This window comes from Gigantopelta aegis, chromosome 14 (genome assembly GCF_016097555.1).
Source record: "Gigantopelta aegis isolate Gae_Host chromosome 14, Gae_host_genome, whole genome shotgun sequence".
Classification (NCBI taxonomy): domain Eukaryota; kingdom Metazoa; phylum Mollusca; class Gastropoda; order Neomphalida; family Peltospiridae; genus Gigantopelta; species Gigantopelta aegis.
Genome location: NC_054712.1, coordinates 49,418,487 through 49,444,734, shown reverse-complemented (window position 1 = coordinate 49,444,734; position 26,248 = coordinate 49,418,487). Strand labels below are relative to the sequence as shown.

The 26,248-nt window shown below is 39.7% G+C and overlaps 1 protein-coding gene across 1 annotated transcript in view; it reads left to right on the top strand.

Moving 5' to 3' along the window:
• The first annotated feature begins 532 nt into the window (after positions 1–532).
• LOC121389322 (protein APCDD1-like) overlaps positions 533–26,248 on the top strand; it is a 33,768-nt gene continuing 8,052 nt past the window's right edge. Inside the window, exons 1-2 of the mRNA XM_041520918.1 lie at positions 533–609; positions 17,875–18,496. Of these exons, the coding sequence (XP_041376852.1) occupies positions 533–609; positions 17,875–18,496 (699 nt within the window). The remainder of the gene's footprint in view (positions 610–17,874; positions 18,497–26,248) is intronic.

Sequence of the window (26,248 nt, the reverse complement as noted above, 5' to 3'; positions counted from 1 at the left end):
CTGGATTTTAAACACAACTAGTAAAAACTCTCTTAACAAAATATTTTTAAATGTTTAGAAAATAAAGATATATATGAAATTGAAACTTCTTTACTAGAAATAAAATATATGTACAACTGGGTATATGTCCCATACTTTTGGAGAAATATGCGTATTGAAATGAACGTTTGAACTGCATATGCCATAAAATGAAAAAACTTATTTCATTTCAATTATTTTTGTGCTTATATTCAATTAAGGTTCAAGCACACTTGTTATGGCACACACCTCAGTGGTTAATTGTTAGTAGATATATATGTTATTGAGAGTGTTAATGAGAAAAAAGGAGGGTGTAGTGGCCTTACATCTACCCGTTATGCCCTTAAGAACTCACTCTGGGCTGTAGTGGCCTTACATCTACCCGTTGTGCCCTTAAGAACTCACTCTGAGCTGTAGCCGGTACCGGGATGCGAACCCTGTACCTGTCATCCTTGTAAGACCGACGTTTGCTTAGGCACTGCGCCGTCGAGACCGGTAGAAAAATGTCATCGGAATGGGCGTCTTAGCTGAAACAGGTGGAGATAACTCTATTCCAGATGGCGCGACGATCGACAGGGTCCCAGAAACCTGGTTTGTCTGACTGGCTTCAGGTTATAAGCGATCAACTGAGTGACTTGAAATTACGTATCAGTTTGTTTTAACAGTAAAGTAATATTTTAAATATCAGAATGTGTTTTGTTGCATTTTTCTTAATGACTATCTAACTGGGAAAAGGACATAAAAAAAAATTGAGTTTTTATGCGGCAAAGTGTACCCATGCACACGTTTTTATACAGTGTCAACACGAACGCATTGCGTATTATACAAAATATATATTTATTACCTTTACTGTTAATGTCTTTTCCACCATATCTAAGTATATAAAATACTAGACCGCTCTGTGTAGGAACGTCCTGTATAGAGCCGTCATCACTATATACATATATATATATATATTTTTTAATACTACACACCTACACGTTATACCATCGAAGTCCCAAACTGCGTTCACCTAACAACAAAAACACGAATACGATATTTACGGAAATATTATTCTACATTTTTCAGCTACGATACGTGAAACAAAATAGATTTTAATCATTTAACGTAAAAAAATCAACAATTTGGATGTAAAACAAATCCATTCTAGTAAACAAAAGTAAAACACCCTACAGTAAACAGGAAAAAGTGCGACGTTTCTAACTGCGTTCAGGCGCATGCGTTTGCAAAAAGTAACGTAATGCGTATGTGCAGTTCATTATTTTCCATTTTTAAGAAAACTACATGAAAAAATATATGTTTCTTAATTATGCACAGTTGCCGAAAACTTAATTTATTCAAATTTTTTAAAGGAAAAATTCAATTTGTCAAGCGTTCTGGTTCGGTCCGCGTTTTACCAACACACATCGCTCACACTTGATGTCAATACTGATAGGTATTACGTCCATACCTGCGCATAGTTTGTAAAATATAATTTTGTTAATGAATTGATTCTAAATTAACAAAATTTATATACTCAGAATTATTTACAACTGTTATGAATGGATTATGAATACTATTCACTACAATAGAGGCACAAAAATGTAGCATACTTTTTGCAGATCGAATATAATAATTGAAAACAAATTCTAACAGGGGTCCTAAAAATCATAAAAATTTAATTCTTTGGCCTTGTTGATCTGGCACGTGTGAGGTCATGTGACACGCATTGAATGTTAATTAAGGAACATCCTGTACAGAGCCGTCATCACTATATATATATTTCTAATACTGGCACACGCACACGTTAAATATATGTTCTTTTTTTCCCCGAGTATTATCCAAAATATACATATTTTTCTTTATATACAAAATATATATTTATTCCCTTTACTGTTAATGTGTTTTCCACCATATCTAAGTATGTAAAATACTAGACCGCCCTGTGTAGGAACGTCCTGTACAGAGCCGTCATCACTATATATATTTTTTAATACTATTATCCACAATATACATATATTTTCTTTATTATCAATCACCCCCCCCCCCCCCCCCCCCCCCCCCCCCCCCCCCCCCACCCCCCCCCCCCCCCCCCCCCCCCCCCCCCCCCCCCCCCCCCCAAACACCATATATCTCAGTACACGTAAAGACAAACGTCAACTGGTAATGACTGGTAACCGTTACATGCAGCGTATACTATAAACCGTCCTGTGCAGAACCGTGCTGTATAGGAACGTCCTGTACAGAGCCGATAAGGTTTTGGCCCCTTATGATCGTGGTATAACAAAGAATGACAAAGCAATGAAAAAATACAGCTATTGTCCGAGTTTGTTGGACCCTGACGAGTGACGCGCCACCTGTTTTATTATCTCCCCTGTTCTTAACTAAGCCAATGGGGGCCGAGATTACCTGGGGCCGAGATTACTCGGGTCCGAAGTTACCAGGCCGAAGTTACCAAAGTCCGAAGTTACCCCTATTCCTCTATTCTACTACGAGCGATCACTGGTTAAGCTAAAGAAATTATTACGCAACTGTCGAGTTGGCCAACTCAGTCGTGGCAATTGATAGTCTGAGACACTGAACACGGTTTTATTCCAACCTACATATTTTAAAACAATGCAAGTGGATGGATTATTATAAACATTATAGCCAAAACAAATAAAGAAACGTCGAAGGAAGTTTACAGATGCAGACACTGACCGAAAGCATACACTTTTCTTTGTACAAAACTATTTTAAAATCGGAAATGTTTTCTTCTACGTAATATTATGCATTCGAAATTCGTAAATTATGGCAGGTTTATGTTTAGAAATAATGTAACTTTTTTTCAAGACTTGATTTTATTATTTTCTCTCGTTATCATCTTTCCCGTTCTTAACACCAATATTTACTTCATTTATTTATCAATCTTACAGTTAACCAATAACCTAGTCTTGTATAAATATATATATATAATGCCTCCCCAGAAAACCAACTTTAAAAAAAAATCCCTTTTGTTTAACTAGAGAAGTCCCTACACCCCTGCCCCCCCCCCCCCCCAATCTTTCCTACAGTTATTTTAGGCTAGGTACGGCCCTGTAAATTGAAAATGAAAACGAGGCTCTGGGTTATTCAGACCCTTCGTCTTCACCATCACCATCATCGTCGTCATCAATATTATCATCCACCCTGTCGTACATATTAATCACTGGCTTCAAAGAGTGAACACTGCATTAGATAGAGCTGATAGCATCTGGCTCACACGACCATTCAATACTCCGTGATACCCTATCAAACCTGGAAGCATTCCGCTCGCATGCCTAGTGGCAAGTCAACGCGATGATGTCAAAGATATCACGTGACAAGCATGCTGCCCTTGTTCCGGTCTGAAGATCATAGGTCTCACAAAGGTCTTTTTTCTTGTTTCTAAACTTGAGTGTTGCCAAGACTAGATGTAAAGTTAGCGGTTGAAATTGCGATTGATCATGATGAAGTGAAACCATGTAAAGCCGCATTTTCTACTTCCTATAGTGACATACTATAAAATAATTCACTAATGCAAAATACAAACACAACCATAGGTTTTGTATATCCAAAATAGAGCCTCTGCATTTTAAACCATCTTGAATTAAATGTAAAACGCGTGTTCAGTTTAACGACACAACTAGAGCACATTGATTTATTAATCATCGGCGATTGGATGTCAAATATTTGGTACATTTTACATATAGTCTAAGAAACCCGCTACATTTTTCTATTAGTAGTGAGGGATCTTTTATATGCACAATCCCACAGCACATACCACGACATTTTATATACCAGTCGTGGTGCACTGGAGCGAGAAATAGCCAAATGGGCCCACCGATGGGGATCGATCCTAGACCGACCACGCATCAAGCGAGCGCTTTACCGCTCGGCTAGATCTTTTATATGCACCATCCCATAGCACATACCACGACCATTGATATACCAGTCGTGGCGCACTGACTGGAGCAATAAATAGCCCAATAGGCCCACCGATGGGGATCGATCCCAGACCGACCGCTCATCAAGCGAGTGCTTGACCACTGGGTTACATCCCGCCCCCACCATCATATAACACCTGTAACTAATGCAAAACGTAGTCCAGTGATAGAGCGCTAGCCTGATCGATCCCTATCGGTTGGCTCTTTGGGCTATTTCTCGCTCCAGCCAGTGCTCCACAAACTGACGTAACAGCGTTGTATGCACAATCCTATCTGTGGGATGCTGCATATAAAATATGCATTGCTGCTAATCGAAAAGAGTAGTCCATTGCTGGCGGCAGCGGGTTTCCTCTTTCAATATGTGTGGTCTTTGACCACATGGCTGAAGCCGTAATTCGATGTATTGCGTGCGTCGTTAAATAAACAATCCTTCCTTCGGGTGACAAGAATAGTTAGGGTTACATAATGTACAAGAATGGTCCTTGTTGTGCTCTAGTTGTGACTTTAAACAAGCGATCACCACCACCACCACCACTCTGAGTGGCGTTTGACCGGCCTCGGTGATGTCATCGGACGTAAGGCTGGTAGGTACCGAGTTCGTAGCCCGGTACCCTCTCCCACCCAGAGCGAGTTTTAATGACTCAATGGGTAGGTGTAAGACCACTACACCCTCTTCTCTCTCGCTAACCACTAACAACTTACAACTAAAGCCCAGATAGCGGAGATGTGTGCCCAGGACAGCGTGATTGAACCTTAATTGGATATTAGCACGAAAATAAGTTGAAATTGAAATTATCGTGTATTACTCCTAAGCACGAGGGCTTGATGCGCGGTCGGTCCAGGATCGATCCCAGTCTGAGGTCCCATTGGGCTATTTATCGTTCCATCCAATATACCACGACTGGTATATCAAAGGCCGTGGTATGTGTTATCCTGTCTGCGAGATGGTGCATATAAAAGATCCCAAGCTACTAATGTGAAAAGTGTAGAGAGATTCCGCTCTAAGACTATATATGTCAATATTACCAAATTGTTGATAACCAATAGCCGATGATTAATAAATCAGTTTGCTTTAGTGGTGTCGTTTAACAAAAGCAAACTTTAACATTATCTGTGAGGTCCTTCGCCACATGTCTGAAGTCATACAACTGTAATTAAAATATGTTGCGTGCGTCGTTGAATAAAACACCACCACCCCCTTCGTGTGACAAGAATAGTTGGATTACAAGAATGGTTATTACAATGCTCATTAAACAAAACGAACATTAACTCTATCGATCACCACCACCACCACCACCACCACCCGTGTGTGTTTGGGGGGGGGGGGGGGGGGCGATCTCAGAACAATCTTGTTCATTTGACTGTGTAAATAATAAGAAGAATTCAATGTCGCTCTTCCTGTGTGTGTTTGTGTTTTACGCGAAATGCACGGTCATTTATCACTCCCATCCCCGACACACGCGCCCTGTGATGTTATCGGGTTTAGCCGCTTCAAAGGGCTCTAACGAAACACGGAACACGAGAGCATATCCCGCGAATTGCCGAGGTTATCCCTTTGATATGTGTAACGCCGTGGTTCGTGTTTACCCACATAAGTAATAGAGGCCAAAGGAGTGCATATATAAACAACGCGTTTTATTCCGCTACACATTCATACACGTTTCGTATGAGCCACCATAATAATGCTCCTGCTGGGCCATAACTAGCCTAAGTTAACTGGGGGTGGGGTGGGGGTTGAGTGGGGGTGGGGGCAGTAAAAGATAATCGGGTAACAGTAACAGAGGCACCAAGTCTTGTCCACCTAAAAAAAATATGCATATTTTCATATATTTATGTGGTCCACTGCTCTCCCCGGCCCCCGTCTCACCCCCTCGTTGTGTACCCCTGATGTTCCTGTTATTGTCGACTAAATGCTGTTATAAAAAGCAGTCCCAGTATAGTACAGATATATTTAGATATATATATAATGCAATACTGATGGAAAGCATTAAGGGAACATATAAATAATATTTATGCAAAAAAACAACAAATGTTTTTGTTTAACGACACCACTAGAACACATTGATTGATTTATTTGTCATCGGCTATTTGAAAAAAAATTATATATTTTATTTAACGACGCACTCAACACATTTTATCTACGGTTATATGACGTCAGACATATGGTTAAGGACCACACAGATTTTGAGAGGAAACTCGCTGTCGCCACTACATGGGCTACTCTTTCCGATTAGCAGCAAGGGATCTTTTATTTGCGTTTCCCACAGGCAGGATAGCACAAACCATGGCCTTTGTTGAACCAGTTATGGATCACTGGTCGGTGCAAGTGGTTTACACCTACCCATTGAGCCTTGCGGAGCACTCACTCAGGGTTTGGAGTTGGTATCTGGATTAAAAATCCCATGCCTCGACTGGGATCCAAACCCAGTGCCGACCAGCCTGTAGACCGATGGCCTAACCACTACGCCACCGAGACCGGTCGGCTATTGGATGTCATACATTTCGTATTTTCGACATATAGTCGTAGAGAGGAAACCCGCTGCATTTTCCCATTAGTAGCGAGGGATCTTTTATATGCACCATCCCACAGACAAGACAGCACATACCAAGGCCTTTGATATACCACTCGTGGTGCACTGGAACGAGAAATAGCCCAATAGGCCCACCGACGGGGGTCGATCCCAAACCGACCGCGCATTAGGCAAGCTCATTACCTCTGGGCTACGTTCCACTCCTAATAAGCATAACACGCATAATATGAGAGGTGGTTATGAGCAGGGCTACTGACCCCCGAAATTATGAAATTTAGCATTTTTTCAGAGCAAAAACTGGATGTTTTAGAATAGATCTATCTGATATGTTGTATTATTTGTTGAGGTGGGGTTATTACAAGAGGTGGTGTAAGTGGGCATTACTCCAGTGTTAACAGGTTTTTGTTATTGTTGTTGGGTTTTTTGTTGCTTTTTTCTTTCGTGTTTTTCCCTGACATTTATGTTCATTATAGTGCGTACAGTGGTTTAGCTAGAATCATGGAACCTTAAAACATGTCAGGACAGATCTCTTTCCATTTAATGGTTGTCTCACATTTACGAGTGTTATATCCTACAAAACCGGCATGACCTTCACAATCGTATAGCTTTACAGCATCTTCATACTTAGGCCTAAAACATTTGTTTCTGGGGAAGTTCCGAAGCAAATTAGGTAGGGTGGGTTGACTTTATTGTGAATATTTCTACATTCACCCCATCGGATCCAGAAAATATGTTATGTGTGTATTCTTTTTATTTGCATATTATTATTTTGTAATCGAAAGGAAAAAAGCTTCGAAAAAATAGAAAAACGTTCGGCCGTTTTTTTTAGGTAGGGTTGGCTTTCGGGAAACACAATTTTCATTTTGTTTAGGCCTTAAAAATTAAAACAAATATGAATATTACACCACTTTTTAACGTGACTAAAGTATCAGGATATACATTGTCATAACGCAATTGTCATATTAATTTCAAACTTGTGTGAACTTATTTACTTAGTATTGCCATAATATTATTCGATGCACTTCTTTGGCCGGTTAAGAAGTAACGTGCGTGATATTATCACACTCCAAGATACTGAGCTCAAAGTAACGAAACCAAAATGCTCACACTCACACACAATCGGCATAAATGTGAAGTTTGATGGCTGCCATATTGAAATGAAACTTCAAACAAGTAACAACATGGCGGGAGTAACGCATGCGAACCTATTGACAACATATGTTCTACACTTCCGGTTCGACTTTGATCCGGACCATTCTATACGATAAATGTTTCCATCGTGCTACTTGAACACTCATGAATAACAAAAGTTCCGTACTGACTCGGTACTGACTCGGTACAAGTGAACATGTCCTGCTGTAGTAAATGACAGAAACACACGCAATACGAATCACTATGGAATGTGACCAAGTGTCAGAATTACCAAATATTTGACATGTAATAGCCCATGATTAAAGGGACATACCCTTAGATTTTAAACACTAAGACATATTTTTAACTATTGTATCCCTTTTTGACAACTGAAATAATACTGTACTTAGATTGTATTGCTTAGATTATCAATTTCCGTACATTCGAAGTGTTTTTGGTCATCCTGGTGTTTTAATATCGTAAAATGCATTTCTCATATTTTTAAAAACGCACGTGCGTCTAAGAAGTAACAGTTATGGAGTCGAGTGTTAGTCTATTTTTAGAGGGTATTTCACCATTTTAAAGTCACAGATTCGTGTTTTACTCAATTGTAACGTTATCCAAATGTGTTACAGGTTTGTAGATTAACTAAACTTATTGTTAATATTTACAGGTTGAAACTAGGGTATGTCCCTTTAATAAATAAATGTGTTCCAGTGGTGTCGTTAAACACCACACATTAACTTTACTCTGCCTGTCTGTTAGACTGTTGGTTCGTCGGTCGGGCGGGCGAACGGGTATATTTGCCTGCCTGCCTGTTTGTTTGTTTGTTTGTCTGTTGATATCTAAACACAGCACGACTGGTATATCAAAGGCCGTAGTATGTGCTGTCATGTCTATGGGATGATGCATATAAAAGATCCCTTGCTGCTAATCGAAAAGAGTAGCCCATGAAGTGGCGACAGCGGGTGTCCTCCCTCAATATCTGTGTGGTCCTTAACCATATGTCCGACGCCATATAACTGTAAATAAAAATGTGTGGAGTGCGTCGTTAAATAAACAATTTCCTTTCTAAACGCAGGTTTTTGGGGGGGTTTTCGTTTATTGAAAGCTGTGGATGGTTTACGACCCCAATATGTAGTTACCTCAGGGGCGGCGGAACAACAGGGGCCGCGGAACAACAGGGGCCGCGGAACAACAGGGGCCGCGGAGGTTCGGGGCCTCATACTTCAATTGTTTAAACAAGGAATAATGAGGTCTGAAATAATGTTCAAATTTTTTTGTTTTTTAATCTCTGGTAATAATCTAGCTTTCAATACTGCCAAACTCCTGGTTTTAATGTTAACCCGTCGTCGCGCATTATGATACTCTTAACGTAGATATGTGTGTTTTAATGTTAACCCGTCGTCGCGCATTATGATACTCTTAACGTAGATATGTGTTTTAATGTTCATGTATCTGTTGTATGTGTGTTCTGTATATAATATGTACGTTCACATTCATATTATTACTGATAATCTCTCATAATAACTGTAAGGAATGGACTGTGTAGGCCTACCTTTGATTGTATTTTATATTATATTTTATTACTGTGTACATACGGTGAGTCTGTATGTCTGTCTGTTTGTCTGTATGTCTGTATGTTTGTCTGTATGTCTACCCGCAGTCGTGTCACTCATAAAACATTATTACATAAACCTCAACAGGTCCGTAACCAGCCGGTGTCGCTTGTGGGATGGGGGATTCGTTTTTTAAGGGAGGCATACTAAGTCGATTGGCATGCACACAATATCAGATATCAGTTGATTCAAAGGGAGTTGCGGGGGGAGGGGGGGGGGGTCGCTCCCCTGCCCACTCCTCGCTACGGGCCTAAACCTCAACCTGGGCAATAACAAAAAAACAACAAGAAATATCTCTGGATTTAAGGACTTAAGACACAATTGTGTACTCTGAGTAATCGAGATTATAACGTCTAGCATGTTAAACGCCTATTCATGTTTATTCCATTTTAATTACGCTTTCTCTGTTATCTGTTACTCAACATCTTTTACAACACTGGTTACTGCGTCAACTTTCATGCTCTCCTAATTTGACGTTATGCAAGATATCTCTAACAAGGCTAATAAAATGAAACCCCAAACTATACGAGCCCCTATAACTGTGTTGAAACCCGACACAAAGTACTCGCTAATTGGCAATTACGGGGATAAATCCACGTCTCGGAATCCAAAAGGTACGCACTGACTCCCGCCTACGGGAAGACCATTGTCTCGTGTGTTGGTACTTGATGACGGCATTCCGGGTTAATTAATTCACGAGGTGGTCCAAAATTACGCAATTAAGACTTGATCACAGTTTCGTATTTTAGATTTATATAATGCATGTTTATATGTATGTTTTGTATTGAAATGTACACTTTGTACTTCGCCCCCCCCCCCCCCCCCACCGCATATTTTGTATTGTCCGACGTACGGATAGTTAGTTACTTTGTTTTGTTTAACGACAACACTAGATCTAGTTGATTTATTAATCATTGGCTAATGGATGACAAACATTTGGTAATTTTGACATATAGTCTTAGAGAGGAAACCCGCTAAATTTTTCCATTTCCAAGATGCACCTAAATACATACATAAAGCCCAGGCGCATGAGAAGGATTGCGGTGGGGTGGTCGACCCCCCTCTACTTCAAATAGATGTTCCTCGTTTAATGTATTTTTCGGTGTTATATGACCCGACCCCCTCCCCAAACCTTCGCTCATCACAATCAAGTTCAAGTTCTTTTATTGCTTTAAGTTGTTCAACTTATCAGCATTATAACAATGAACAAACATTAATATATACAATAGTGCGGAACATACAGGCAAACACGCACATTTGTCAGTTCATATGTCCGCTCGATGTCTGCCCTTAACCTTAAATGAAAATAATATATGAGTTTAGCCAGACAGAGCGTGAACCAAAAAAGAAATAATAATAAAATAAATTAAAAAATCAACCCACAAACCCCAAAACAAACCCACAAACAAATAAAAACAAAAACCACTTTCCATGCACTGGTTTATGCTCTTCACGTTAAACCAAATGACTGCATATGATAGGGAACCAAACAAATCATTCACGAGAATTTGAGTCGCTTGCTGTCGCTTAACCCAGGGAATGATTCAGGAATCAGTCCAGTGGTTAGCGAGCGTCTGCGACATTATCTGTGTACTGAACGCAATAAAGATTGTTTTGCAAGAATTAGCCGAATCGTTAGCGAGCGTCCGCGACAAGATCTCTTTACTGAACTCAGTCAGGCTTTTTGATTAATTTTTTTTGCATTGAATGTTAAATAAAATGATTGTGACAGTGCAAGAAGCAAAGAAATCTTCAGAGAGCGTTCGTGACAAAACGTAATGAGAGAACGCATTATGTTACGGCTGACGATAGAATCGAAATCGACCGGTTACTGAAAGACTAAACTTTAAGGCACATAAAGTTTAATTTTGCTTAATAAATTTACTGCGCATTTTGGTTTGAGTACAGTTTCCCCACGAACAGCTTTGCCATGTCATCCCGCCCCGAATAATGCGTGACAAATAACGTATTGAAGACAGCGGGTCGCGATCGGGCGATATCATCTTGCACAATTCCAGTAGCTTGTGTGTGACCCTCACTGATCCGCGCATTGACAGGAGATTTGTAACCAGTCTCTAATATCAAGATGTAACCTGCACCTTCCTGGGCCGTACCTAGCCGCCAATAACTAGGTGGGCTAACGTTGTTTTGTTTTTTTGTTTTTTTGTTGTTGTTGTTTTTTTGTGGGTTTTTTTTTTTTTTTTTGGGGGGGGGGGGTGTTTAGCGACACTACTAGAGCACTTTGATTCAATAATCATCGGCTATTGGATGTCAAACATTTGTTAATTTTGATATGTAGTCTTAGAGAGGAAACCCTCTACATTTTCTATTAGTACTTTATATGTATCATTCCACAGACAGGATAGCACATACTACGAATTTTGATATACCAGTCGTGGTGTACTGGCTGGGGCGAGAAATAGTCCATCGACGGGGATCGATCCCAGACTGACTGCGCATCAGTCGAGTGCTTTACTACTGGGCTACATCCCATCCGAACTAGGAGAGGGTACCTAACAATGCTATGATTTTTAATCTGGGACAATTTTTTATATATAACTTGGAGGGGCCAGTACGAAAAGAACTGGAGCACAACTTACATTCAGTATTTTTCAAATAGTCGAAAAAGAGATTATCTAGCTATTCAGGGCATCATTTCATATATTTTTAAGGGAAGCAACTGCGGGCGAAACTGCCTCTTGCACCCACCTGATTTTATATTGGTGCAGCCATTTACATTGACGGGGTTGGTGGGGACAACTACACTCTATGGGTTTTGTTATTGGGGCAATATAGAACATATAAATTGTACTGGGGGTAAAAAAAGGTACCCACCCCCTTCTGGTTACGCCAGTGCACTCCGCTAGCTTCGACCCTGCGTGTCTGTCACGAAACGTCAATGATGACACTCCAAAATCGAGATTTCCGTACGAGTGTCCGGGTTAACTAATGACATCCAGTGTTACTGTGGCAGCGATCTCGTGTTACATCGACTGTCAGAGTAACACTGAAGTCTTGTAACTGTCTCTGCCCCACCCTATTTTAAAATGATTTAAATTACCCAGAATACTCTTAAACCTCCAACTCATAGACCTGAGATGCAACCCATGAAACTGAACACTAAATGAGGAGCAAAGTTCCGAAACATACTCAGTCACATTTAAAAAAAAAAAGAGAAAATGATGAAAAACTGTAACATACATCATATACGTTTTTTTATTTTTTATTTTTGGCATACCTACAAACATAACTCTTGTATTTTATGCAACATCATTTATTTACACCACTCCTCAAATTTGACCCTAAAACAGCAACATATAAGTTGGCGTTTTTCCTAAACGTACTCAGTCACGAATGGAATATTATAGGTAAAGTTAACATGTTGCATATTGTTATCTCTGTAAGAGTCTATCTGTATTAAAATAATATCTGATTTAAAAAGCAACAGTTGTCTTGTATTTACTGGTATATTAACCTGTTATTGCAGACCACTTGACCAAGTGTATGGTCCACTGATGGTCACTGTTGGACAGCCGGTAGCTTAATCTAACATCTTGGTAGTGGTTCTTTCAATCTGTACTATTCTGTTGCAGTATAACTACTGTATTGTTACTGTACCTTTATTTACAGCAATTAAAACCAATATAATGAATATTGCTTCATTTATCCAGAATATTGCTTCATTTATTCAGTACTAGACTATTGTACCATACTTTGATCATGTCACAGAAAAGACTCCTGCTCATCATATTGATCAACAACACAATCGTTTTGGCCCATGTTTCAACGTTTCGTGTACGTTTACTTCCTCGCAAACTCTCGGAAACACCGACAGAATACTCGTTTACAGCAAAATCACTGCTACACATACTAAAGAGACCGAACTGCGCAGGCGCCGTGGACTGAATGCGTTTCGGAAAATCTAATATTTTGGACTGGCTACGTTTTGGAAAAATGCAACTTTTTGTACCATCGATTACAATGGGACAGAACACGTTTTGGAAAATATTATTTCATCAGAAGGTGCGACTCTATAATACATATAAAATAAGGGAGATAATAAAAAAAATATGCAAAATGTGACTGAACACGTTTTGGAATTTTGCTCCTCAAATATGGCTAATCTACCAACCAGGACCCCATTCCACGAAGCGATCTTAGCGTTAAGATCACCGTAGGTGTATAACTACCGTACGTACTTAAGGTGATCTTGGCGCTAAGATCGCTTCGTGGAACGGGACCCTGTGCCCTATTTCATAAAACATCGTAAGCCAAATTGTGCACGTATTATAGTACAACAAATATAGTTTGAAGTACACATATTTCATTTTCTTTCTTCCTTAAAATACTCCATCTTCTGAAAGGATGTAATTTTCTACGTGAAATAATTAAAGTTTGTTTTGTTTAACGACACCACAAGAGCAAATTGATTTATTAATCATCGGCTATTGGATGTCAAACATTTGGTAATTTTGACATATAGTTTTTAGAGACGAAACCCGCTACGTATTTTTCCATTGGTAGCAGGGGATCTTTTATATGCACCATCCCACAGACAGGATAACACATACCACGGCCGTTGATATACCAGTCGTGGTGCAGTGGCTGGAATGAGAAATAGCCCGATGGGTCCACCGACGGGGATCGATCCCAGACCGACCGCGCATCAAGCGAGCGCTTTACCACTGGGCTAAAGAAAGAAAGAAATGTTTTATTTAACGACGCACTCAACACATTTTATTTACGGTTATATGGCGTCAGACATATGGTTAAGGACCACACAGATTTTGAGAGGAAACCCGCTGTCGCCACTACATGGGCTACTCTTTCCGATTAGCAGCTAGGGATCTTTTATTTGCGCTTCCCACAGGCAGGATAGCATAAACCATGGCCTTTGTTGAACCATTTATACCACTGGGCTACGTCCCACCCCTACGTGAAATAGGAAGGAAGGAAATGTTTTATTTAACGACGCACTCAACACATTTTATATACTGTTATATGGCGTCTGACATATGGTTAAGGACTACACAGATATTGAGAAGAAGGAAATGTTTTATTTAACGACGCACTCAACACATTTTATATACGTTTATATGGCGTCTGACATATGGTTAAGGACCACATAGATATTGAGAAGAAGGAAATGTTTTATTTAACGACGCACTCAACACATTTTATATACTGTTATATGGCGTCTGACATATGGTTAAGGACTACACAGATATTGAGAAGAAGGAAATGTTTTATTTAACGACGCACTCAACACATTTTATATACGGTTATATGGCGTCTGACATATGGTTAAGGACCACATAGATATTGAGAAGAAGGAAATGTTTTATTTAACGACGCACTCAACACATTTTATATACTGTTATATGGCGTCTGACATATGGTTAAGGACCACACAGATATTGAGAAGAAGGAAATGTTTTATTTAACGACGCACTCAACACATTTTATATACGGTTATATGGCGTCTGACATATGGTTAAGGACCACATAGATATTGAGAAGAAGGAAATGTTTTATTTAACGACGCACTCAACACATTTTATATACTGTTATATGGCGTCTGACATATGGTTAAGGACTACACAGATATTGAGAAGAAGGAAATGTTTTATTTAACGACGCACTCAACACATTTTATATACGGTTATATGGCGTCTGACATATGGTTAAGGACTACACAGATATTGAGAGAGGAAACCCGCTGTCGCCACTTCAAGAGATCGTTTATATGCACCATCCCATAGACAGGATAGTTACATACCACGGTCTTGTTATACCAGTCGTGGTGCACTGGCTGGAACGAGAAATAGCCCAATGGGTCCACCGACACGGGAAATAGATGCCAAACACACTTAAACGTATGCCCAGTATAACTGCTAGTGGCAGACTTAAACTTACGATGTTTTGCGGAATTGGCCCCTGTAACACATTTGGATAAGGTTACAACAGTGTGAAACAAAGAGTCTGTAAAGTTTACACGGGGAAATATTCTTTTAAAAAATAGATTAGAGCTCGTCTTCATAACCATTACTTCTCAGACGTACGTGCGTTTTTAGAATTACGGAAAATATATTTCGCGGTAATTACGGTGGTGTTCAGCCAGACGGAGCAGAAAAAAAAGCGTCCGCTAGACTGGTTTGTATGATTCACGGTAAACAATCACATCGTGAGGCATGACGACCAAAAACACTTCAAATGTACGAAAATGAATAATCTAAACAATAAAATCTAAGTAATATCTGTGTTTAATTATATTTTTTTTAAATGATTCTGTAAGTGAAACATACGTCATAGTGTTCAAAAACTAGGATCTGTCACTTTCAGTGTCTGGTACATTTGTATTATCTAACTGTTTGGAACAGACGATGCACATTAATTTTCATACAGTCGGGCGCCATTCCTTCATATCCTTTACCTATACTCGCTAATCTAAGTCACCCAAAATGTATCACTCTCCATTTTTAACACTTTTCAAGGGCGGATCCAATGGAGGGTACGGGGGGGGGGGGGGGGGAGCTGTCCCCCACAACATTTTAAGCGTCTCCTTTTTTAACAATGTGTTTACAATTTTCATTTCACGAATGTTGGACTTTTACAGAAGTGCCCTTTTCAAGGGGCGGGACGTAGCCCAGTGGTAAAGCGTTCGCTTGATGCGCGGTCGGTCTAGGATCGATCCCCGTCGATGGACCCATTGGGATATTTCTCGTTCCAGCCAGTGCTCCACAACTGCTGCTAATCCAAAACAGTAGCCCATGAAGTGGCGACGGCGGGTTTCATCTCTCAATACCATTTAACCGTCGCCATATAACCGTAAATAAAATGTGTTGAGTGCGTCGTTAAATAAAACATTTCTTCATTTCCTTTTTCAAGCGTTGATCCATGTGTCCTTCTGTCATTGGTCCCATCCCTAAAATATTTCATGGGTCCGCCCTTGTTTTTGTATTATAAAGTAAACGTGGTGACATAGTTGTACGGTGTATGAAGACAATTAATTAATAAAGGGCCAGTATATTTTTTCGGCATTCTTCTTTAAATGTACAATAACGGTACAATAAAAAAAACATCCATGAAATTGCGAGTTGAGAGTTGGTAACAAAAGTCATTATTAACATCATCTTTTCTCTTGTTTTGTCTTTAAATTAAATGGAAGGTCTCACACTTTTCAATAGGCAATAACTGTACACGTTCATATCGACAATTATTTGAAATCGTTTGCGATCATCGATGTGTGTCTGTGTGTCTGTATGTGTGTTTCTGTGTGTGTCTGTGTGTCTGCGTGTGTGTCTGTGTGTGTCTGTGTGTCTGTGTATGGTGTTTCTGTGTGTGTCTGTGTGTGTGTCTGTGTGTGTCTGTGTGTCTGTGTATGGTGTTTCTGTGTGTGTCTGTGTGTCTGTGTATGGTGTTTCTGTGTGTCTGTGTGTGTCTGTGTGTCTGTGTATGGTGTTTCTGTTGGGAAGTTTTCTCGCTCTGGCTGAAGTCAAGCACACTTAGTTTATTTGTATTACCTCGACTACAATTGTACATTTGTCATTTTGGGGTTTTGCTGAGATAACATTCACGTCATGTCGTCTCTGTGTTACTGGTCATGTGCACACATATTACCGACGCCATGTCAAACTTCGGTCGTTGCTAGGAACTGCAGCGGTATGCGCCAATCTAAAGCCCAGAGCAAATAGTTTTAATTGCAAATGAAAAGAGAATCTGTCTGGTAGAGTCGTCAAGGCTTACCCATCTCTCCTTTCTCTTTCATATCAATTATACATGCTCTTTGGCCTCGGCTGACAGTATAATTCTTAACATTGAAAATAAATGTTTCAAAAGATACGAAAATTAATTACTGTGAATAGTTTGCAACGTTGATTTTTTTTTTTTTTTTTTTTTTTTTTTTTTTGCATTGTCAATGATCTTAGGTTATTAGATATGAATCGATACTAAATATTGATTAATACTAGATATTAATCGATGCTAGATAGTGATCGATACTACATAGTGATTGATAGTAGAACGCGATCAATATTGATCGAAACTAGTTATGTTACTTGATGGACATTGCTAGAATTAGATAGAGATTTTTAAACGGCGAGTGGCACGAAATACGTGACTTGAAATATACATTATTATGTGTGTTACAATTTGTGCGGCTTAATTTTTGTTAAATCCAAAGCACCAAAAACAGCGCTCATAAACACGACCCTTAATATAAGTGGGGTTTTGTGTTTTTGTTGTTTGTGGTTCTCTTCCCCCCCCCCCCCCCCCCCCCCAGCAGGCACGTGTTCAGGTAATTGTGCGAAGGAGGGAGGGGACTGGCGAATGAAGTTTTTAAGAGGATCGGGTCATGTTTTTCACAAAATTGTGCTGGGAAAAAAAAAGACGAGATAAACCATCGCTTAGAACAGAGCCTCGTTCCACGAAGCGATGTTAGCGCTAAGATCACCTTAAATCCATAAGGTAGTTATGAACTTAAGATGATTTTAGCGCTAAGATCGCTTTGTGGAACGAGGCCCAGGTGGAGGGGGTTTCAATTTTAATAATTTTTGTAACACATTTAAATCGTTTTTCGTTTTTCTTTTCTTGTTTAAACTTTAGCAAATAACCAGCTAAAGATATTTAAAATGTGTTTTGTTTCTGCTGCAGGTGTGAGATCCGGGCAGGTCCGGAGTACCTGTTGAGAAAGTACGTCTTCAGAAACTCGACGTTCCACGCGCACCAGTACTTCTACGAAGATCCCGACTGCAGCAGGCCCAAGTACGCCGTTTCCGCATACGGGTCCTACCAGCTTCTCCGAGAATCGTGGTACGTCCCCGGCGGAACGGAAGCCCAGTACCAGGTGATCAAAGCGCATGTTATTCCGTACACACAGGAAATGGCAGCCATGTTGAACTCTCATTTCAAAACGGGTTGCGTCGATTTGAGTTTTGAAGACTTGAAACCGTTTCGGAAACAGTTGTTTATGAGTATTCCTCCAGACGATTCGAACGAGGAAGATGATGATGATGATGCGAAGAAGGAACTTCCATTTGTGGACGATATCGATTGCTCAATGATGCTGAATTTCTCTCTGTCTGAGCTTCAGTTGGTGAGGACGGAGATCAGACGGCACTATAAACACCATCATGTTTCACAATACAATCAACCGAAGAAAAACAAACATATCAAAGTCGTTAAGGAGTTGCTGCTAGGCAATGTTCACACCAGCAGACGACAGCGACAGCGGCATCGGCCGTCAGCTTATCAGACGCCGTTAAAGATGGCCGAGGTTTGTATTTAGGTCTACATTTTAGTATTATTGGGGGTGTTTTAACATAGTTAAAGGAACTGTCCTAAATTTGCTCCCAATGAAAGACGTTTCAGACTAACGAAGCCTTTCTGGTGACAAAAAATGACATAAGATATAAGGTAGTACTAAACTAAAGTTCGGGGTGCACCTTTTTCAAAAGATATACAATAATGGTTATGTTCCCTTTCGCCTCCCCATGGTATCAATTATAGAACCGCCCTAACGACAAGTCGGTGCATTGTTTATAACCCATTATGTGTTGAAACACTGTAACAGTGTCACCTCGAATTTCAGAAAAGAAATCTACTTCCTTCACACAACACTTGCTGCCAATGGGAAATATAAGCGCATTGCGTGGCAGCAGAGGGTTTCCTCTCTTATTATCTGTGTGGTCCATAACAATATATCCAATGCCATAAAATATAGCCGTAATTAAACGATTGTGAGTTAAATAAAATAGTCCTTCATTCTTTCACCTACGCCACTTCTGAATTCAGCAGCTACAAGGGACCTTTCGTATACCTTTTCCTCAAATAAAACAGTACACACCATGGTATTTGATGATACTGATGGTAGAATAGTTGTTACAACAATAAGTGAAGTACAGATGACCCGGGGACACATCGTGCGTGAAGCAAGTCGTAAGAAGTTTTCAAGTACAAAGTATACAGACACTTCTTTTTTTTTACGTTGGCGTGATAAATGGCTATCACTCAAAGTCAGTAACTGTAAATAAAATATCTCCGTACATACATCCCAAGGTTCAGTGACTGTAAATATAAAAGTGAACTATATTTGAATGAAAATTTGTATAAAGAATGATGATGATGGCACTTTAAATACCAACAACATTGTATACATATACATGCACGCCCTCTATTCAAAAAACAAAATCATGGTGGCACTTCCAGTTAACGACACACACAAAAAACATTGACTGTGGTATTTTGAATACCAATAACAATAACCATCACCATCAACAGCCCGGGATCATAAGTGTTTCTCAAACGTCCATATAACTACGTCTCCTGAATATGAACCCGGGATAATAAGTGTTTCTAAAACGTCCATTTAACTACGTCTCCTGAATATGAACTCGGGATCACCATTTAGCTAGGTCTTCAGAATATCAACCCCGGGATCATCAGTGTTTCTAAAACCTCCATTTAACAACGCCTCGGATCATCAGTGTTTCTAAAAAAAAAAAATTTAACTACGTCTACTATCTGTGTAGTTCACAAATGTCCATCGCCATGTCATCGCCTGCTATCTAGCCACTCCATAAAACACGCATCTCCGTGTCATCTCCCGTGATATCTTTGATCTACGATACTGCCATTAGCAGCATCGAGAGACGCGTTTTCAGCGACCGGGGTCGCTCATTTCGCTAAGTGCCTCCCCACCACGCCGGATCTTAGCCCTTGATCAGAGGGGAGTGACAGCTCGACCGGCCTGATATCGACTGGTATCTCCCTCCTCAAACACCTCAATCAGAGTCACGTTCAATTGGCAGAGTTCACTCGACCCTTAAACTTTACAAGTGTTGTCATGCATCAAGCTTGTCAACAGGTAGCGGGGATTGAGCGGCCACGAGCAAGTAATGCAGTTTTATTGATAAGCTAAAAACTGGCCTCGGTGGCGCAGTGGTTTCAGCCATCGGACTACAGGCTGGTAGATACAGGGGTTCGCAGCTCGGTACTGGCCGCAATCCAGAGCAAGCTCTTAAGGGCTCAATGGGTAGGTGTAAGGCGACTACACCCTCTTGTCTCTTTCACTAACCACTAACCAACTAACAACTAAATCCCTGTCCTGGACAGACAGCCCAGATAGCTGAGGTGTGTTCCCAGGACAGCGTGTTTGAACCTTAATTGGATATAAGCACGAAAATAAGTTGAAATGGAATCAAATGATAAGCCAAACTCTTTTTAATCAGCACGCTAGCGTTTGGTGATGGTTATCGGTGGATATTGTTATCGTGTTGGCAATTTCTAGAATCCATACATATGTATATGAATTGGAAGTAAAATGTATTTGACTTGTGTTACCCAGTGGATTCCTACGTTCTTAAAGGGACATTCCCGAGTTTGCTGCATTGTAAGATGTTGCTACTAATAAAATATTTCTACGATTAAACTTGCATATTAAATATATTTTCTTGTTTTGAATATCAGTGTCTGTATATTCAATGCGTTTCTGGTCGTCTTAATATGTGTAAGAAGCCCAAACTGGATTTTGTCTTCAAATAATTTCGTACGTACGAAAAAAGTATATTTTAGGAAATAACATGAAATGTAACCTAATACAAATATTAGAACGATCAGAAACATGTTTAATATACAGCCACTAATATTTTATGCAGAAAAATATGTTTGATATGTAATTACAATCGTTAAAAAGACTCCATTAGTCGATAACATCTTAAAAAGTGCAGCAAACTCAGGAATGTCCCTTTAAATGATGGAGTTGGTGTAAATTTGCTGTCGTTTTGGTTTGTATCCATGTGTACGTAAAGAAAACAAATATTGAACAGGCATTAAAGATAAATTTAGCTATTTGTAGAACCTAATAACTGAAGTTCGTGTGTAAATATAATTCTAACCGTTTGTATAGTCGATAGTTGATCGGTTGTTGCACATGTTTCTATGCTCTGAATCAGTAAAGTATGCTAAATGATAGAGAAGTGAGACTACGGCTTCAAGATTGTAGATTTTCTCGGTTCTGAATTAATAACACATGTTAAATAATGGTGTGGCGATATTCGGGCTTTAAGACTGAAGATCTATGTTCTAAATGAGTAAAACATGTTAAATAATGGTGTGGCGATATTGGAACTTAAGACTGTAGATCTATGTTCTAAATGAGTAAAATATGTTAAATAATGGTGTGGCGATATTCGGGCTTTAAGACTGAAGATCTATGTTCTAAATGAGTAAAATATGTTAAATAATGGTGTGGCGATATTGGAACTTAAGACTGTAGATCTATGTTCTAAATGAGTAAAATATGTTAAATAATGGTGTGGCGATATTGGAACTTAAGACTGTAGATCTATGTTCTGCATTTAATTATTAGTAAAATATGTTAAATGAAGGTGTGGCGATTTTTGAGCTTCAGGATTAGATCTATGTCCTGCATTAGTAAAATATGTCAAATAATGGTGTGGTAATATTGGGCTTTTAGACTGTATATCTATATTCTGAATTAGTAAAATATTATTTTAAATGATCAAACTCGAAGGCAAGACCTGACCTTTAATTACTCAGAAGCGCTATGCTAAATATTTACTGTTTTGCTAGACCACCCAGATTTTCACACTAATATACTTAGCGGTCTGTGTTAAATATCTGCTTGTCGAAATGTGATAGGAATATATCACTCGTTAACTGTTCACCGCTACATTCAGGTGAACCGAACAGGTGGGAACTACGCCATTATCACCAATGTGATTGCACGAATAGGGATACGGTGGCTAATATAAGAAGCTGAAACAAACCAGATGTCTTATTTATTTTTATTTAGAGTTTTAGTGGCCGAATTTCATGAAATATGACGTAGATGTATTTTTAGTCCCCTACCGGTCCTTACGGAGGTGATTCTAAGTTTTGTCTCCGTCCGTCTTTCTGTCTCTCTGACTGTCTGTGTGTCTGTCTGCCTGTCCGTCTGTCTAAAATATAGTTTTCCGGACATTTTTTTTCACAGTGCATCAATATATTGAGCTGAAAGTTTGACTATAGCTTTATCATGTACAGTTACAGATCACGTTTGACTTGCATGGCGAATTACCTTTTGTCGACTAAGTTATGGTCCTTGAAGTTAGGAAATACGATTTAAAAAAAAATACTTTTCTTTTGCAGTGTCTCAACATATTAAGCTGAAATTTTGTGTTTAACTTTGTCATGTACTGTTACAGATCAAGGTTAACTATCAAGGCAATGCATCCATTTCTGACAGAGTTATTGCCCTTGAACTTAGGAGATACGAAAAATTGTTGGGTCCGGTTCATCCGGTATCCTGAGAGCATGACAGCTAGTCAAATAACTATTAATTAAAGGAATATGTGTTTGACCTCAACACATTTTTAACTACGGTGAGCTATATTTAAAGGCATACAGTTTATTACAGTTGTAGGGGGACGAGGCGTAGCCCAGTGGTACAATGCTCGATTGATGCGCGGTCGGTTTGGGATCGATCCCCGTCAGTGGGCCCATTGCGCTATTTCCCGCTCCAGCCAGTACACCACGACATCAAATGCCGTGGTATGTGCTATCCTGTCTATGGGATGGTGCATATAAAAGATCCCTTGCTGCTAATCGAAAAGAGTAGCCCATAAAGTGGCGACAGCGGATTTCCTCTCTCAATATCTGTATGATCCTTAACCATATGTCTGACGCCATATAACCGTAAATAAAATGTGTTGAGTGCGTCGTAGATGATTCAGTTTCCAGTATTTGTTAAATGACAGAGAGACAAAATTAGGGCTTTAAGACTGAAAAAGTTTTTGTGTTCTGAATTATGATGAGGCGAAATTCGGACTTTAAATCTGTGAATATGCCTTTAATTTATAATTTATAACAGTTGATTAGCTGTCATATTCTCGAGCCTCTGGGTGAACGAGTAGCGTCGTCTCTATATAGAATTGTCTCCCTTGACTACGCTCTTCTGTTTCAATTAGCCTAATAGACTACTATTTTGGGGAGGTCAGGAGACGTAAGTGCGATTTCTTGTCGAGTAAAATATATTACGGTATTTCGAGACACGCAGTCATTTTCTGGTCGGTTATTGGCGATGAAAACTGATTGATGTGTGTAATGTACAATCACTGTTCGGCTAAGATATAGCGAAACGAGAGGCGGCCAGATATGACAAAATGAATAAGCTTGCGGAGGTGATTGCAAGTAACTGATTTACGATCATCACGGAGCCCTTGGGACAATGATTGTCATATTTTTGTGATTTTCTGTGATAATGATTTTCTGTTTGTCTTCTTTTGTGCTGATAAATGAGAATGCGACAGTTTTTAGTTACTTTGTGAAATTGACCATTAATCGGTTTATAGAAATGTATTTGAAAAACTGAGATTGATATTCTTCAAACCCAAGACGTTAGGTTGCCTAGGCAGCGGAAACGTTGTTGCTAGAGAAGAAACTATAGCTTGCTGCGATTACAAAGTTAAAGTTTGTTTAGTTTAGCGACACCACTAGAGCACATTAATCATCGACTATTGGATGTCAAACTTTTGGTAATTTGACATATTGTCTAAGAGAGGAAACCCGCTACATTTGTTCATTAGTAGCAATGGATATTTTATAGCACATACCACAGCCTTTGATATACCAGTCGTAGAGCACTGGCTGGAACGAAACATAGCCCAATGATAAATACGGACCGATGCTAGACCGACCGCGCATCAGGCAAGCTCCTTACCACTGGGCTGCATCCAGCCCCAGATGTGGTTAAAAATGTTACAATATATCTATCTTTCTGTCTGTCTATCTAGCTGTCTATCTATCTATCTATCTATTTATCTATATATATATATATATATATATATATATATATATATATATATATATATATATATATATATATATATATATATATATAAGGCTGTATATGTTACTATAATTGACCGTTATTTTGTTTACATGAATGTATCTGTTCTAAAAGCGTGGGGGAATGTTCTAACATAGGCTTAAGCCCGTCGACGGAATCAGTTTACAAGTTTATACACACTGGCAACGGCGTGACATATCGGGTAAGCACGAAAATAGGTTGCAGTGAATGAATGAATGAATGAATGAATGAATGAATGAAGGTATGAATGAATGAATGAATGAATGAATGAATGAATGAATGAATGAATGAAAGTATGAATGTGAAGCTCTTAGTTGCAGTATCGTGTTTTTTCTTATCTTTATCCGATATGTCACGCCGTTGCCAGTGTGTATAAACTTGTAAACTGATTCCGTCCGGGTATAGAGCTGTAACATTAAACATTATTGAGCCGGTGGAACACGTCGCGTCCATAACTTTAATGTGATTTTTCACTTAACACACACCTTGCACTTCAAACTAACAAATGGCCTCTTGTATCTCCCGCCAGACGCTCAGCCTCGAGACAGAGGGCAACTGTGAGATAGTGAGAGCGCCGTGAGAGAAGTAATTAATTCAGGGCGACACATTGAATTAATCTCTGTAGAAATGCAACGTATTAATTTCATTTCAACTTAGTTTCGTGCGTATATCCAATTAAGGTTCAAGCACGCTGTCCTGGGCACACACCTCAGCTATCTGGGCTGTCTGTCCAGGACAGTGGGTTAGTTGTTAGTTGGTTAGTGGTTAGTGAGAGAGAAGAGGGTGTAGTGGCCTTACACCTACACATTGAGCCCTTGAGAACTCGCTCTGGGTTGGAGCCAGTACCGGGCTGCGAACCCTGTACCTACCAGCCTGTAGTCCAGTGGCTTAACCACTGCGCCACCGAGGCCGGTAGTGCAACGTGTGTGTGTGCTGCGAGTCTCGGTATCTCGCCGGTTTCGATTACATTGTTTCTCACATTCCCTTTAATCCAGTGTCTTTATGGTCGGATTTAATAGGAGTTTGTTGTATATTGTTGAATTATGTCAGACACAGGGCCGCGGAACAGGGCCGTGGGGAGTGTATGCCCTCGACCGCTACTCCCACCCACGCCGCCGCCGAACAGGTTCGGGCTGTCACGTACATGTGTGTCAATTCTCCCCCAAAAATCGAACTTTCAAATACACCCCGCGGGCCCAGAGACAGTTACGACTACATTAAACTTATATTTCACTGAGATCAGTTAGCATTTACTGTTATTGACATACCTCGGTAGCGTCGTGGTTAGGTCATCGGTCTACAGACTGGTAGGTACTGGGTTCGGATCCCAGTCGAGGCATGGGATTTTTAATCCAGATACCGACTCCAAACCCTAAGTGAGAGCTCCGCAAAGCTTAATGGGTAGGTGTAAACAAAGGCCATGGTTTGTGCTATCCTGCCTGTGGGAAGCGCAACTAAAAGATCCCTTGCTGCTAGTCGGAAAGAGTAGCCCATATAGTGGAGACAGCGGGTTTCCTCTCTCAATCTGTGTGGTCCTTAACCATATGTCTGACTCCATATAACCGTAAATAAAATTTGTTGAGTGCGTCGTTAAATACATTTCTTTCTTTTACTCTTATTGAAAGAGCGTGTCTTAGGCTACCATTTATAATATGTATTTACGCCTTTTTACACACACACACACACACACAGAGAGAGAGAGAGAGAGAGAGAGAGAGAGAGAGAGAGAGAGAGAGAGAGAGAGAGAGAGAGAGAGAGAGAGAGAGAGAGAGAGAGAGAGAGAGACATACACACACAAATTTATATTTTAAAATCTGTTCTTCTTGAAATACAAAGCGCATGTAGCATTACAGCATAATACCCCTGTGAGTTTCCGCCATACAGACAATTTTCACACGCTTTCAATGTCAGTAAAAGTGTTAAGGTAGATTTGCCAATGGGAACCTGCATTACCCATTGTGATTACGTCATATGACATTTTGCTTATGTCATATAACATTTTGGTTACGTCTTGCGACATTAATTCCGCCTTTTGTCTGATTACAAATACAAATATTAACAAAAATAGTTGTTACCAACTTGCTGGAATTGTTAAAGTTTGTTTTTGTTTAACAAGACCTCTAGAACACATTGATCTATTAATCATCGGCTATTGGA